Raw genomic sequence first — 16,286 nt, 5'->3', positions numbered from 1 at the left:
AGAGGGCAACCTGCCATGCTCGCTCTCTTTCTCTTTCTCTCTCCTATACCCACCCTAACTCCATGACTCTCAGTTGTGCAGCCAGAGTCTCCACATGTTGCCGCCAGTTCAGGACACGACCCCCATAACCCCATAATCTCCCTTTCCCCCCCTAAGGGTCGCTTCATCTCGCCAAGGACAGGCAAAGTATTGCCCCTCAACAATTATCCCGCTAATGCGAATTTGCTATCATTTTCTCTCTAATTTTCCTAGATCTGTATAATTGAAAGTGTGTTTGAATTATTATATGCTTGTGAAATATCTTCAGTAAATGAAAGAATTTTATAGTGAAGCCAGCCTTGAATCTATTTCTGGTGCATCTGGAAGGAGCGGGACCCCTGTATACATAGGTGATTGCTCCCTTATTTGCCCATTGCCTCTCTTAATATCATAATTCCCCTAAAATCAATACGAATTTGAGGCAATCCAGCTAACACATGCACTGCCTCTAACCGCCAGAGCAAACATGAGTTAATAGATAAAAGTCTACCTATCTTTCTTCTTAAGCATCCTTCACTAATCATTAATTGCTCCTCATTTCATAGTCTTAAACTGATAGTTTGCTTACTCCAGAGGGGTAGCTGTCTTAGTTGGTTGCAGCAAAGACAGTAGCACTTTAAAAGTGGGGACCCAGTCAGGGTTGTCTAGATGGTTTGGGATTCTTCAGTCTGTACCTCAACCCAATGGGTCTGTTTTCTCTAGACGCGTGACTTTCCTGGCTCCATCACAAGGGGTAATTGTTTTCCCCCTCCCCGTATCTTTAAAATGCTGTAAGAAATCTCTTTATTTTTTATTTGATGCACATTAATGAGTAGAAGGCTAGCACATGGAAAGAAGAGTAACAGAGGTAGAAGAAAACAATCTTGAAATAGCCCCCCCCAAAAAATATGTTGGTTTACTCTTGCATACCACATAATAAGGAAATGAATGTAGATATCACCTGGTGACATCTCCAAAGGAGCCACTAGTCAGCACTATGGAGCAAAGCCTATCTTGAAATGGGGGTAGGCACTTGGAAGCGACTTCTCTGTCCCTTCAGTTTGGAGCTGGCTAACTCTGCGTTGTTGGATCAAGAAACCGAATAATCTAAGTTCTGTGTACCTTAACTATGCAATGGACACACACACACACACACACACAGAGAGAGAGAGAGAGAGAGAGAGAGAGAGAGAGAGAGAGAGAGAGAGATGCATGTTTCTGGATACATTTATGTACAGCAGAACATCCCAGTTTACAACTCTCATGCTTTGGACATTATTCCACAGTCCTGAAAGGGTTAAGAGCCTTGCCTGTTCCTATTCCCTTAATGGTTGCATTGGCCTTTTGGGTCAATATTTAAACACAGACTCAGGCAAATATATTTTCTGCAGTCATTCGAAGGATAGAAATGTTTCCTTGGGACAAGCCATCCTGTTTCCTGATTCTTCACATCCCTCCTCCACCCACAACCCCGCATCACTTAAAAGTTACTCCTGAGACATGGGGAGGGCTCCTGTGCTCGTGTAAACTGGAGAGGCTGATGGTTGTGCACGGAGAGGGTTGGGCATGCTTCGGTATGCTGTGACGCTGGGGGGGGGGAGATTGTGGTAAAGAGGGGGGGGGGACTCCGCTTCTGCGAAGGATCTTGGCAAATGAGCTGAGCCGCACAGTCTCGGAGCCAGTTGGGAGGACGCGCGCCTGCCCTCCCTAGCCGAGCGCGTCTGCTTAGATTCCTGCAGGACACGAACGGGAAAGGGTCGCGGTGGAAAGAATCATGGCTACGTCAAACGTTTTTATTTCTTCCTGATCTCTCTCTCTCTCTCATCAATAATTCACCTTAGGGCTTCCCCCCCTCTCTTCTCCTCCTGGATGTGGAGGGGGGGTTGGACGGCAAAGGACGGGGCGCAGGGAAGTGCCGGTTTCGTCTCGGAGGTGTTTGGGAGGGTGTTTTTCAAGCGCTCTTGAAAGGACCACGGCAACCACAAGCACCAAAAAGAAGCAAGGGGGAGAGCGGACTTCCCCCCCGGAATTGCTGGAAGTGTGCAAGGGAAGCTACCGCTGCTGATGCGCTGGTAGTGGGGTGTGTGTGCGAGAGAGTGTGTGTGTATTTTCCCTCCCCTCCTCTCCCCGCTGCTGGTAGGGCTGCTCTCGCTGGCTTTGTGGTGGTTGTGCAAGTGTGGAGAAGAGGCGTCGGGGGCAACGCTCCGAGCCAGGCTTCGCTGTCCGCCCCTCGGTGCTGAACATGGGCGCTTCAAGCAGGGCGCTGTCCATGGTTCCGACCGTCCTCCTGGCTTTGGCTCTTCCCGCTTTCCCGGTCTGGGCGCAGAACGACACGGAGCCCATCGTGCTGGAAGGGAAATGTTTGGTAGTTTGCGATTCCAACCCGGCTACCGACTCCAAGGGCTCGTCGTCTTCTCCTCTGGGGATCTCCGTACGGGCTGCTAATTCCAAGGTTGCCTTTTCGGCGGTCAGGAGTACCAACCACGAACCTTCCGAGATGAGCAACAAAACCAGGATAATCTACTTCGATCAGGTAAAAAGAGAGAGAAAAAAAGGATGGCAAGAAATAAATACTCCTGGTTGTTACAAAGAGAAAAAGAAAGACACGGGGGGGTTCTTTTGTGTGGGGCCCTTTAAGAAGCAGATTAAAAAAGAGAGAGAGAGAAAATGGGTTTAGGGACCTAATTTTGTCTAAGTGAGGAGCATTTTTTTTAAAAAATGCAAGTCTCTCTTGACAATCGGACGAGATTAGCGGGGTATGTGGGTGTTCGGAGGGGACGGCATTTGCTCCTTAAACTGAGAAGAGATGGGTACAGTGAGAAGAGGTGGCGACTGGCGATCAACAGGTGGGAGTCGATCTGTGAACTCTTCACAATGCTCCATGGAAAACGAAGGGCTGAAACTTACAAAGGGATGGGGAAGACTCAGGAGCAATCGACTCCTCTCCTCCTACAGCCAATAGTCTTTCCGCCCTTGTCCAATGAAGTTATAACCATTTCACTGAACTGAGCCAGGCTGCGTTTACATATTTGGAGTCTGTTGGCTGAATTAATCATAAGGTTGTAACAGGGCTGTCTTGAACAAAAGTTTAACTACTTTTACGATTTATTGATTTTGATGTATATTCTGCTATATACCGAGGGCTCTCGGTGAATCATGTTAGCACCTACAATTGAACATTCACAATCGGAAGTACTTGTCACTTAAAAGCTCACATTCCCATGATTTTATTTAAGAATATGTCTCTGCATGGTACGGCTGATGAATGAAGACCAGACGGGTCCCTAACACAGCCAGTTTTAAGGTAATTGTAAGTTATCTGAAGGAAGGGCAGAATACAGAGGTCACACTGTTTCTGCCTGCACTCTAGAAGCCAGATCACATACAAAGAGGCTTACTTGGGAGTAAATATGCACTGGACCACAGCTGTATAGTGTGCATGACTTTGGATCTGAAGGACATGTATGGGAGAAAAATGCTTTTTTTGTAAGGTTCTGAGAGTGGCAAGGGAGGCATGATGAAAACTTCCAAAGATTCCTCAGCAGATTCCTGTTTGATTCACACCTGAGTCTCCCAGCACTGCCAACCTTTTATCACTTTGTAAGGTGTCAGAATCTCTAAGTGGAATTTAGATGCAGCTTGCAACCCACAAAATGATTTTTTTCTGAAACAATCGCAGTGGGAAGAATACAGTACTCCTCCAGACTGGAAGCAGATATTTGCAGTCAAACAGAGTCAGGTCACCCTGCAAGACATACATGGGCAGTCCTTCGTACGATTCACCACACCTTAGTTGAATCACTGAAGAATATAGCATTATTGGGAAGGCTTCTCACACACTCCTTTCCATTCCATCCCAGTCCTAGCAAAACCCCAACTTTTTTAAAAAAATTCAACTATAAGACCAGTCTATACTGAAGAGACATATTTATTCATTCTTTCTACAATGTAAAAGATTGGGATGCCAGTTTAAGTCATTTAGCACATCTGTCTTATGACCCACAGAAGTATTATACTTCAGAATACTTCAAAAATCTATTTACTTCTAACGGAGAGTTACGTATGTGCTTGTATCTCTCCCAGTGAAAACAATGCAATTTAAAAGGTCTTGATTTTGGCTCGATGATACTCAAATAAAGAGGACAGAGAGAGAGAGGAGAGTTGCAATTGTGTTATGTCAGCTGCAGCTTGAAATGCATGCCTCTTCTTGGGAATTGTCTAATATTCTCCTATCAGCTATTTCCTTGTTCAACCTCTTCTCATTATGTACACTAGCTGGTGGAGGAGCGTGCCTTTGCAAATATTAGCCCAATGGTCTAATTAAGCCCCCGAAAGTTTCTCTTCCTGGGCATATTCTCAGAGAGACAGAGAGAGTGATGGATCTTCAGCCTTTCCCATGACTACAAAGAGGTCTCAGAATATTGTAGTTTACTCAGTCACAGTGTCATTAACCTTTTCAAGGGACTTGGAGACAGGTGGATGTGAAAGAGGCTTAGGTACGGGCCAAATATCAGACAGCTGCTTGTCTCAATGGAGAGGAAGAAGACAAGCCATGGAAATTTTTTTTGGTCCAGGCTTAGGGGATAAGCCTTGAATTTTAAGTGGTTCCCCCCACAATTGTATTTCCTAAGTACCATATAATTAATTACTCATCTTCCGGCCATGTTCTTGAGTTCCTGCTTGCTTATGAGAAATGACCTATTCACCTACACTCATATTTCACTCTCAAGACTTCATGCTCATTCCAATCGAGACTAGAGAAGAAGCCAACATATGTCGCTTGTTGTATGGAAAGATAGTTATTGCTCTCCCCCCCTCCATTGCTCAGCTCCAAAACCAGACTGATTTGGAAAGAAGCTGTATTGATTTTAAGTCAAAGTTGCAAATGCTAACCAAGTGAGCTTGTATGTAATTTTGACTGAGGTCATGCAAATGCATTTGGAAGTGAGGTGTAATGGGGTGAATTTACATAGTACTGCTAATGGCAGGGCATGGAAAAGGTACATGTGATGCCTTCCAAGAATGATCAAGGTGAAATCCTATTTCCTTTTGACTTTTGTAGAAGAAGCTATATGATAAAGTTGCTTTATATTATGGGCTATTTATTAAATTGCTATATTATGGACTATTTAGTTTAATAGGGTCTATCCACACCGGCAGCAACTTTCAAGGCAAGTGCCTTTCTCAGTCCTTCTGGAAAAACCCATATGGACTAAAAGAAGCATATGTGTGCATCATTAGCATTCCTTCCATGCACTTTGTATGTAGAAGGTATCTGGCTCAGTGATAGAGCATCTGCTTGGTTTGCAGAAGGTCCCAGGTTCAGTCCCTGGCATCTTCAGTTCAAGGATTAGGTAGCAGGTGATGTGAAAGACCTCCACTTGAGACCCTGGAGAGCCACTGCCAGTCTGAGTAGACAATACTGATTTTAATGGACTGATGGTCTGATTTAGTATAAGACAGCTTCAGGTGCATGTGTTCAAATGCTTAAAATAAAAGATGGAGGAGACAGCCAAGGGAAACAAGAAGGAAATGAATGTGGAAAAGCTCATCTATGTATATTTAGGCTTCGTTTCAGTTAAGGATGAAGTTCATAGAGTAGTCCTAAAAAAAGTTACATCCTTCTAAGACCAGTGAATTCAATGGAAGGGTGTAACTGTGCTTAGAATGGCACTGTAAGCCATATGTTTCTTAGGCAAAGTGGGTTTGGGGGAAGACTTTGTTTTAAGAGACCGAGGTGGCCCTGGAAGTGAATTTCAGGAATCTTCATTACTAAACTCTGGTTTGGCCCATGAGTGGCTTAATCACCAGTGCCCAAGAATGTTCAACTTGATGACCAGGGTTATTTTCATTGCTCCCTTACTTAGTTCCCATATTAAGTGACCTACCGTGCAATCCTAAGCAGAGTTGGTGAGTGCTGTCAAGTCATAGCCGAGTGATAGTGACCCCGTAGGGGTTTCAAGGCAAGAGGTGATCAGAGGTGGTTTGTCATTGCCTGCCTCTGTGTAGTGACCCTGGACTTCCTTGGTGGTCTCCCATCCAAGTACTGACCACTGCTGACCCTGATTAGCTTCCGGGGTCTGAGGAGATTGGGTTAGCCTGGGCCATCCAAGTCAGGGCAAACAGAGTTACACCCGTCTAAGTCCATTGACTTCATTGGGTTTAGAAGAGTATAACTCCCTGTAGGATCGCACTGTCAGAGGGTGTAACTCTGCTCAGGATTGCACTGATGGTCTTGAATCCTATGCACACTTACTCAGGAGTACACATAAGTGAATATTGTGGGATTTACTTTTTTGGTTTTCATGGTCAACAGCTCTAATAACTACCTGCTCCCCTACCTGCTTCCATCCCCCTCCCCCATTTCTAATATAAATTGGGGGGCTAGAATTGGATTATGGCACCATGTGGGGGTTTCAATTTAATCTATAGATTTATATTTTAAACTGTTTATTGCATTTTATATGTTTTATAAAGCTATGTTGTGAACTGCCCGGAACCCCCCTTGTGGGAAGGGCGGTATAAAAATCTAATAAAATAAATAGTAAATATATGGAGAGTAGTGAAGCTTTCTTCAAACAAGAACACTTTAAAAGACTTGCATGCAACTGGAGATGCATCTATTACATCTTTATCACACTTTCTTCAAGGTGGTCAAGGATATATGCATGGTTTTCCTGCTTCATTTTTATCCTCCTAACAAATCTATGAGACAAATTAAGTTGAGAGAGTGGCCTGGTCTGGCCAATATTAGGCCCATGTTCTAGCCGCTACACCACCCTGATGGTCTGTGCATGTCATTCATGTCTTCATTTCAATCACATTTCTTTTCTGTTTTTTTGCAAAGTCGAGCTTTTCTTTAGAAATATGTTTTAAATTAGAGATAATGCTGAGGAGTGGGTGGTATAGAGAGATAACACAGACAGACCTATGGCTCAGTTATGAACATATGAAGTTAAAAGCTGAGGATGAGGTCTGCTCCATAGCATTATCACAAAACAGAAGGACTGAAGCAGATATTTATTTAGCAGATAACTGCCTATGGTGTAAGTGCGATATCCTGATGCCCTTGAAGCCAATGTTCAAACTTGCCTTGATTTTAATGGACCTGGGTTGTAATAACCATGACTGAAATGTTCACAGGCCTTCTAGATCTGACTCAATCCCAGTATTCGGAATGATATCATTTACGCAGATACTGTTTAGTCATGACGAGACACAATGATCTGGATTAAGAGATAGCTTTTTGAGTGGCAGTTATGTGCGAGTGAACTTTGAGAAAGACATAGGCTGCCAAATGTTAGTATAATCCATAAACAGGTTGCTTGAAGTATTTGAAGGAATATGAATACTTTGACCTAATATAACAACTGTGCTTGGAGCTGCACTGAGGACCCTAGAAGTCAACTGGGATTACCCCAATAAAACTCCCATGGCCTAAAGGCAAAACAACTTGCATGTGTAGGTTCTTGACCACTAGCTATGAAAATTGGGGGGGGGGAGAGCTAATCCTGAGGAGGGGCTATGGCTCAGTGATAGAGCTTCTGTTTGGCATGCAGACGGTTCCAGGTTCAATCCCTGGTACCTCCAGCTAAAAGGACCAGGTGGTAGGTGATGTGAAAAACCTCCACCTGAGCCGCAGGACAGCCACTGCCAGTCTGAGTAGACAATACTGACACTGATTGTCTGCTTCAGTATAAGATAGCTTCATGTGTGCTCATGTGTGCTGTGGAAACAAATAAAAGCACTTTGTACTTGGAGAATTCTCTCTGTCTGAGTAGGCAATACTGACCTTGATTTGTCTGCTTCAGTATAAGATAGCTTCATGTGTGCTCATGTGTGCTGTGGAAACAAATAAAAGCACTTTGTACTTGGAGAATTCTCTTAGCTATAGGAAAACATAATTTCAAGTCCAGTAACACCTTAAACACCAACAAAATATTCCAGGGTATGCAAGCTTTTGTAAGTCAAAGCTTACCCAAAGAGTCATTAACATGTGGAATTCACTGCCACAGGAAGTGGTGGCAGCTACAAGCACAGACACCTTCAAGAAGGTGTTGGATAAACATAGGGAGCAGAGGCCCATCCGTGGCTATTAGTCACAAGGTAGAGAGGGAACACTGTTTCTGGGGCAGTGATGCTCTGTATTCTTGTTGCTTGGAGGGGCAACAGTGGGAGGGCTTCTGTAGTTCTGGCCCCGCTGGTGGACCTCCTGATGGCAGCTGGGTTTTGGCCACTGTGTGACACAGAATGTTGGACTGGATGGGCTGTTGGCCTGATCCAACATGGCCTCTCTTCTGTTCTTCTGTTCACTTTGTCAGATACAAGTAAGAACAAAGATCCATCAGCCTTTATATTCTGGTCAGAAGGTGGGACAGGTGTTACAAACAAGGGCCAGTTGAAACCAGGATGCAGAGACAACACAAAATGGGTATAGCAGTAAAGAGTAAAGAAGGGTGAACTGGACGGGCTGGAAAGCTTGATGGCAAATCTGGGTTTGCCTCTGCAGAGTGTGCAAAATAGCCATGAATCACAGATGGTTGCTCAAGATAGATAGGCAGGCAGGCAGGCAGGCAGACAGACAGACAGACACAGACAGACAGGTCGATAAGTGTTAACTGATGTGTGATTCTTGTAGGAAGGGGGAAGGTTACAGACAGACAGACAGACAGACAGACTTAGTGTTAACTGATGTGTGATTCTTGTACTTCGTGTTAGGAAGGGGGAAGGTTTGAAATTATACTGCAAGTGGATCCAGAAAATTAGAGTATGTTCAGAAATGAGTTCCTCTTCAAACAAAAATTGAGAACCACTAGTCTCAGAGCATGCGAAGGAAAACAATGGGAGTGAACATTCCCTAATCAATGGAGAACCCAAACATGATGAGTTTCAAAGTCAGAGTAAATACTGTGAAATATCAACTCACAGGAGAAGTGATAAATGTACGAAGCTCCCAGCCACAGAACACAGTGATGGTCACTTGTTTATTTGGTTTCAAAGGGAATTAGATATATCCATGGAGGACAAACCTATCAATGTGTATTAGCCATGATGATTAAATGGAACCTCCATACTCAGAAGCGCTACAATTCTTCAAAAACAAGGGAGAGCTATTACCCTGCTTTTAAGTTTCCAAGGAGTATCTGGTTGGTTACAGTGGGAGAAACCATGCTGGGCTGACTGGACCTTTGGTATGATCCAGTATTTCAGGCCAACTTTTAAAAATGTCTTATTTAACATTGAATATGATCTTCATTAATTAAACATTATTTTTCTTTGGACTGCACCTATTTGTTACAAGTCCACCCAAATGGGTGGGTGCACTTTTGTTTTGTATTTTTTTCTATCTATGGAAAAGCCAAGAAACATGTCAGCAAGAGTCACTAGAGGACCTTACGTGTCTATCACTGGCTGTGCTCCCAGGTTTGGATCTAGCAATGCATAAGCGGAAATGTAAACAGCACACTTCGGCTTGTGCAGGATCTTGTGCAATGCCCATAACTTAGTACAAGGGGCTAGTGTGAGGGGTTTTTCCCCATGCACTCCCACTTGCGCAAGGACCCTAGTGCATGTAGAAATCTTCCAGTTAATCCAGGCCATGGTCCTCTCAGTGGCAATCATTCAACTTGATCCAGAATTCTATGTAGGCTCCAACATGTTCATGATGTACCTGCCAGATATGGGTTTCCGGCTGACTTCAGTGGGTGGGAATTTACATTGCTTAGTGCACCCTAGAGAACATCTTTGAAGTCAGGGAACTTGGAGTAAGCATCAGAATTCCTGTGCCCATGCGAAACCACTGATTCAGAAACATCATATGACAATCAGTTTCCACTGAAGTAACACATACTTATAAGGCATGTACCTCTGAGTGTGTCTGCTCCCCACCCATACAATGTCACAAATGCATTGCTTTTTATGAGTATAAATATTTGCAGACATAGTTTGGTGTAGTGGCTAAGTGTGCATTCGGTGTAATAGTTAAGTGTGCAGACTCTAATTGGGGAGAACTGGGTTTGATTCCCCATTCCTCCACATGCAGCTACTGGATGGCCTTGGGCAAGCCATAGTTCTCTCAGGGCTGTTCTTTCAAGAGCAGTTATCTGAGCATTTCTCTGAGAGCTCTCTCAGCCCCACCTACTTCACAGGGTGTCTATTGTGGGGAGAGGAAGGGAAGGAGATTGTAAGCCTCTCTGACACTTTGAGTGAAGGGCGGGGTATAAATCCAATCTCTTCTCTTTTTTTCTTCAAAGAAATGCTCATATAGGATTAAAGAAAAGATATGGAAAGACTGTGGGAATCAAGCACACTTGTGTGAGGCACAGTAGAAGAAGAAGGAGAAGAGATTGGATTTATACCCCGCCCTTCACTTGGAGTCTCAGAGTGGCTTACAAACTCCTTTCCCTTCCCCTCCCCACAACAGACACCCTGTGAGGTGGGTGGGGCTGAGAGAACTCTGACACAAACTGCTCTTTTTCAAGGACGGCTGTGCCAGAGCTTGTGACTCACCCAAGGTCACATCAGCAGGCGCAAGTGGAGGAGTGGGGAATCAAACCGGGTTCTCCCAGATTAGAGTCCGCACACTTAACCACTACACCAAACTGGCTCACAAGTGCACAAATGCTTCATAGTCGGTGTGAGCACAGCCCTGTGCCCGACTGCAGATTCAGCATTTATCATAGCATGGGGTGGGGACAGTGGATAGAGGGAGCTTTTTCTCCATCTCTCATAATATTAGAACTTGGGGACACCCAATGAAGTTGATGGACAATAAATATACGGCAGATAAAAGAAACACTTCTTTATTGAGTGTGTTATGAAACTGTGGGATTCACTACCGGTGGAGGTAGTAATGGCCCTGAGCAGAGATGGCTTTAAAAGGGAGTTAGATTCATGGAGGAAAGGTCCATCCATGGTTACTTGTCCTGGTGAGTAAAGGGAGCCTTCATATTCACAGAGAGTAAACTTTTGAAAGCCAGTGCTAGCAGACAACATCAGGGGAAGGCCTTGGCCTCTGCACCTGGGTTGTTCCTCCTCCAGGGCAACTGTTTGGCTATTGTGTGAAACACAGTGCTGGAATGGATGGGTCACTGTTCTGATGCACAGGCCTCATCTTCTGAACTGTATCTATGTTCTCCTGAGTCACTGCTGACTTCTTCAGATAGTGAGCAGTGACTCAAGCAAGCTCATATTCCTGCCACAAATTTTGTTACTCTTTAAGGTGCTATTGGACTCTTGCTCTTTTCAACTGCTACAGACAGACTAACACAGCTGGGTAGCTGTGTTCTCCAAAGATCAATCTTATGTTCTCCAAAGATCAAGATGTCTGCCCATCTGGGGATTGGTTGGCATTTGAGGTCACGGTTTTGAGGCATTGCAAGTCCCAGTCTTAAATATATGCACTGGGCACTAGCTAGTATATCTCCTCCCTGCAGTGACCAACATATTCTAACATCATACCTTTGTGCTGCCAGTGTGTTCTCAATGCAGCTGTTGGGTTTCAGGATGTTCTCACTGTATTTGAGTGGCTGCTTGGGTAGCACTTACGTCCTTGGAGACCTTGGATTGTGGTGCTGAAAATGCACATTAAACACACTGACTTCTATAGGAATCCTAGCAATCTTAAAACCAATGGAACAAGGAGGCTTGTTAGAAGTACTTACAAAGCAGTTGCAACCTGATCCTAGGCATGCATACTCAGAAATAAGTCCAGCTGACGCTTTCTCCAAAATAAATCTGCATAGAATTTCAGCATTAGAAAGCAATTTCTGGGAAGTTATATCTGGCTGAAAATAAATCCTTTCTTATGTAGGCAAATAATAATTTAATGTGCAATATATTAATATAAACAAATATTGGAATGAAATAAGGAACCAAGCTCAAATTCAGTCAAGTATAGCCATGGTAATGAATCTTGCATCTATAGTAAACTAATTACATTCTTTTCCAGCACACTGAATGCTTGCATTAATTCTTGTGTTTTTTCCCTTTTAATTTGTAGATCCTAGTAAACGTGGGGAATTTCTTTACGTTGGAGTCTGTCTTCGTAGCACCAAGAAAAGGAATTTACAGTTTTAATTTCCATGTAATTAAAGTCTATCAGAGCCAAACAATCCAGGTATGTTGATACAAAAATTCATGGGAATGCTAATATTTCCTTGCTTCCCCCCCCCCCCCCCCCCCCCCCTCCCCGACCAATCTTAATTGGATGGTGTCTGAAACAGAACTTTTGTATATAGAAACTGTTCAGGTGAAATGGTTTGGGGATCTTAGGAATCATGTTAACTATCTTAGGAAATACCTTGATAAGAAAGAACAGGACTCCATGGAGCTCAGCTTGGCCAATGCAAATGGATTTTAGTGAATGTTTGAAATAACCGTGTAACAGCATTTTATCAGCATTTCTGGAGGCAATTCAAACAAAAAGAAATCTTGCCTTCTAGGTTTATACAGCCCTCTTTTGTGACTCTCTTAGAAGTTTGCAATCAGTGCTTAGGAGCACTTTTTAAGTTCTGTTGACAATGTCTTCTTCTTCTTCTTCTTCTTCTTCTTCTTCTTCTTCTTCTTCTTCTTCTTCTTCTTCTTCTTCTTCTTCTTCTTCTTCTTCTTCTTCTTCTCTGACTTATGGCAACCCCATAGGGCTTTCAAGGCAAGAGACATTCAGACGTGGTTTGCTATTGTCTGCCTCCTCATAGTGACCCTGGACTTCCTTGGTGGTCTCCCATCCAAATAATGACTAGGGCCAATCCTGCTCAGGTTCTAAGATCCGATGAAACTGGGCTAGCCTGGGCTATCCCGGTCAGGGTGTTAACTTCCATAGGCAAGATTTCAGCACATGTTTAATGCTTCCCTTGGAGTCAGTGGGTTTAAAAATGCATAACTTTGACTATGTCTTCAGGCATGCTATTTATCAATAACGTTATTGTTATTCTTTATTTTATTTTATTTACAATATTTGTAGTCTGCCTTTCTCATTGAGACTCAAAGTGGATTGCACAGTGTAAGTCAATGCAGTCAGGAGAAAGGGGCATCCAATAAGCAATGAAACAGGACTAGGGCTGCAGGAATTATAACCGAGTGAAAATCTGGACCAATCTGAAACAAAGCATAAGTATTAAGGCATATTTTATGATACAGAAATTACATAATAGGATGACACATACAGCAGCAGATAGTACATACAGTATACAGTAGTATAGTCTACAGTCTCTTCCCCTTGATTAAGAAGGCAGTCTTCCTGAATCATTCCATTATAATTCTATGTTTGTAAAAATGCCCTCCGGAATAATTCAGTTTTGCATAGTTTGTGAAATGCCAGGACAGTATGAACCTTCCTGATCTCATCAGCGGGCCATTCCACAAGGTGGGGGGCACAACAGAGAATGCAGGTGTACAGGCAGTTCTTGATCTTGCCCCTTAGCATCTGGAGAAGGCCCTGCTCAGACGTCCCACCAGAGCATAGAGGGAGAGATGGCCCCACAGATATGCGAGTCCAAGGCCATAAAGGGCCTTGTATGTGATGGCCTATGCATTGAACTTGGTCACTGAGAATGTCAACTCAGTGTGTGACTACAATAAAAAAGGCAAATGCTGTACTGGGGATTATTAGGAAGAGGAATCAGCCAGTATCATAATGCCCCTGTATAAATCTATGGTGCAGCCTCGTTTGGAATATTATGTACAGTTCTGGTCACTAGACGGCAAAAAGATATTATAGCACTGGAAAAGGTGCAGAAAAGGGCAACTAAAAGGGGATGGAACACCTTCCCTATGAAGAAAGGCTAAAGAGGTCAGGGCTCTTTAGCTTGGAGAAATGGCAACTGGGGTGGCATGATAAGAGGTTTACAAAATTATGCCTGGGATACAGAAGGGAGAGAAAGAAGTTATTTTCTCCCTTTCTCACAATACAAGAACTTGTGGGCACTCAATGAAATTGCTGAGTGGTTGGGTTAGAAGAGATAACAGGAAGTACTTCTTCACCCAAAGATTAATTAACCTGTGGAATTCACTGCTGCAAAAAGTAGTGGTGGCTACAAGCATAGACAGCTTCAAGAGGGGACTGAATAAACATGGAATGGAACAGAGGTCAGTTGGTGGGTGTTAGCCACAAGGTATAGCTGGAACACTCTGTCTGGGACAGTGATGCTCTGTATTCTTGTTGTTTGAGGGGCAACAGTGGGAGGGCGTCTGGACCTCCTGATGGCACCTGGGTTTTGGCCAGTGTGTGACACAGAGTGTTGAATGGACCATTGGCCTGATCCAACATGACTTCTCTTATGTTCTTATGTTCTTATGTTCTTAACTGATGGATGGCCAATGGAATGACTGCAGAATGAGGCTAATATGAATGGGCTGCCTAGGTCCTGATAATAACAAAGCTGTGGCTTTCTGCCCCAAATGGAGTCTCCAAGATGACTTTGATGAGAGACCCATATGGAGTGGATTACAGTAGTTTAGTCTTGATGTTACCATGGCATGGGTGCAGGTGGTCAGATTAGCTGAGTCATCATCTTCTGGGCTAAACTAAATTTGTAGAAAGTGGGTTGGGTTTGTTTTTTTTTGCAGCTGCATTAGCTTGTTTTACTGCTGGATCCAGTATTACTGCTGGAACTAGTATAAACCTTAGGTTCTTATGCAAGTCCACATAAGGTCAGCTGAATTCTATCAAAAGTGGGGATCACAATGTTCTTCAAGATCTCTGCTTTCCCAACCAGCATTACCTCTGTCTTTCCAGAATTTAGTTTCAATTTGTTCACTCTTGGCTTTTTAACTACAGTGAGCAGGCAGCAATTCAGGACCTCTACCACATCAGCAAGAGATTTAGATAAGGAGATATAGAGCTTGATGTCATCAGCATATTGATGACAGCCAACCCCAAAACTACGAATGATTAGTCCTAAGGACTATACATAGAATGTGAAGTGAATGGAGAATAATAGTATGACCTGTGGAATCCCACATGATAGGTGTCAACTGGTTTCTGAAGGCAACCCTTCTGAGTTTGGTCTGTGAGGAATTATCTCCAGTATATTCTCCAGTATACCCCCCAGGAGAGTGTCACGCTCTTCACAGGACAACTTGCTGGTTGCCCCTGACCCTAGAGACATCCAGCTGTCCTTAACCAGTGCTAGGGCCTTCTTGGCCCTGGCCCCAACCTGGTGGTGCTCTCTGCCAAATAACATCAGGGCTTTGTGGGATCTCATGCAATTTCTCATGGCCTGTAAGGCAGAGATGTTCCAACAGGCATTTGGTTGAGGACAGTGATGGCTTACATCATGGCAGGCACCCTTTCCAGATCTCTGTCCCCTGAAGGATCTAATTTCCTCCCCCCATATACCCACGAGGCACCCACAGGCCAAAAATGGGAGGGAGCCACAAAATTTCACCACTTGATTTTAATTAGTGAACTATATGTTTTGATCATGGCTTTTATGGCTTCTATTGTTTTAAATCTGTACATCGCCTAGAGCCCCACAGTTGTGGGGATTAGGCAATTCAAAAATGCAAATAAATAAATAAATAAATACGTGAACCAGTTTAGAGCACATCCCTTCATAGTGACTTCTGTCTCCAAATGTCTCAGCAAGATGGCATGGTCCACTGTAACAAAGGCCGCAGATAAGCAACAAAGAAATGTGGCCTTTGTCGACATTCAGCTGGAGGTCACCAAAGCCTACAGAGCTGTCTCTGTCCCATAGCCTAGCCTGAAGCCAGACTGAAAAGGGTCCAGAGCAAATGATTTATCCAAGAAGACCTCAAGTTGGTCAGCTACTTCTTTCTCAGTCACTTTGCCAGGAAATGGTAGATTAAAGACTAGGGGATTATTGGCCACATCATTTTTCTGTAGGGATTTCTTTTGAAGTAGTGGACAGATTACTTCTGTGAGTAGCTGATGGAAGTTACCCTGAGCTAGTAGTGACACATTTTTGATGGACATCAAGGGCTTGTTGATGTGGTCCTTGGTTTGTTTTAGCAGCCAGGATGGGAAAAGATCCAGGGCACCAGTAGTAGCCATCTCAGATCCCAGGACCCTGTCAACACCCATTATGGTAATCAGGTCAAAATAGTCCACAAACAGACCAGATGATGCATTATACATTTCTTCTGACTGACCTATGTTACAACTAGCATCCAGATCAGTGTGTATATGAAATATTTCATTGGCAAAAAACTTGGCAAAGGTATCACGACTAATTTTTGTCCCTGAGTCAATAAAGGCTCAGATTCAGGAGTCAGCAGATGCTGAGATACCTTAAACAACAGGGATT

General features: G+C 43.7%; 1 protein-coding gene across 1 annotated transcript in view; it reads left to right on the top strand.

The window, feature by feature from the left end:
* Positions 1–2,260: 2,260 nt before the first annotated feature.
* Positions 2,261–16,286, top strand: part of LOC107113820 (cerebellin-4) — a 36,525-nt gene continuing 22,499 nt past the window's right edge. The window contains exons 1-2 of the mRNA XM_015415202.1: positions 2,261–2,551; positions 12,020–12,136. Coding sequence (XP_015270688.1) covers positions 2,261–2,551; positions 12,020–12,136 — 408 coding nt within the window. The remainder of the gene's footprint in view (positions 2,552–12,019; positions 12,137–16,286) is intronic.

The sequence above is a fragment of the Gekko japonicus genome, unplaced genomic scaffold (genome assembly GCF_001447785.1).
Source record: "Gekko japonicus isolate JY-2015 unplaced genomic scaffold, Gekko_japonicus_V1.1 scaffold1861, whole genome shotgun sequence".
NCBI classification, from domain to species: domain Eukaryota; kingdom Metazoa; phylum Chordata; class Lepidosauria; order Squamata; family Gekkonidae; genus Gekko; species Gekko japonicus.
The sequence above is the reverse complement of the archived record's forward strand: the minus strand, read 5'-3'. Positions and strand labels throughout refer to the sequence as shown.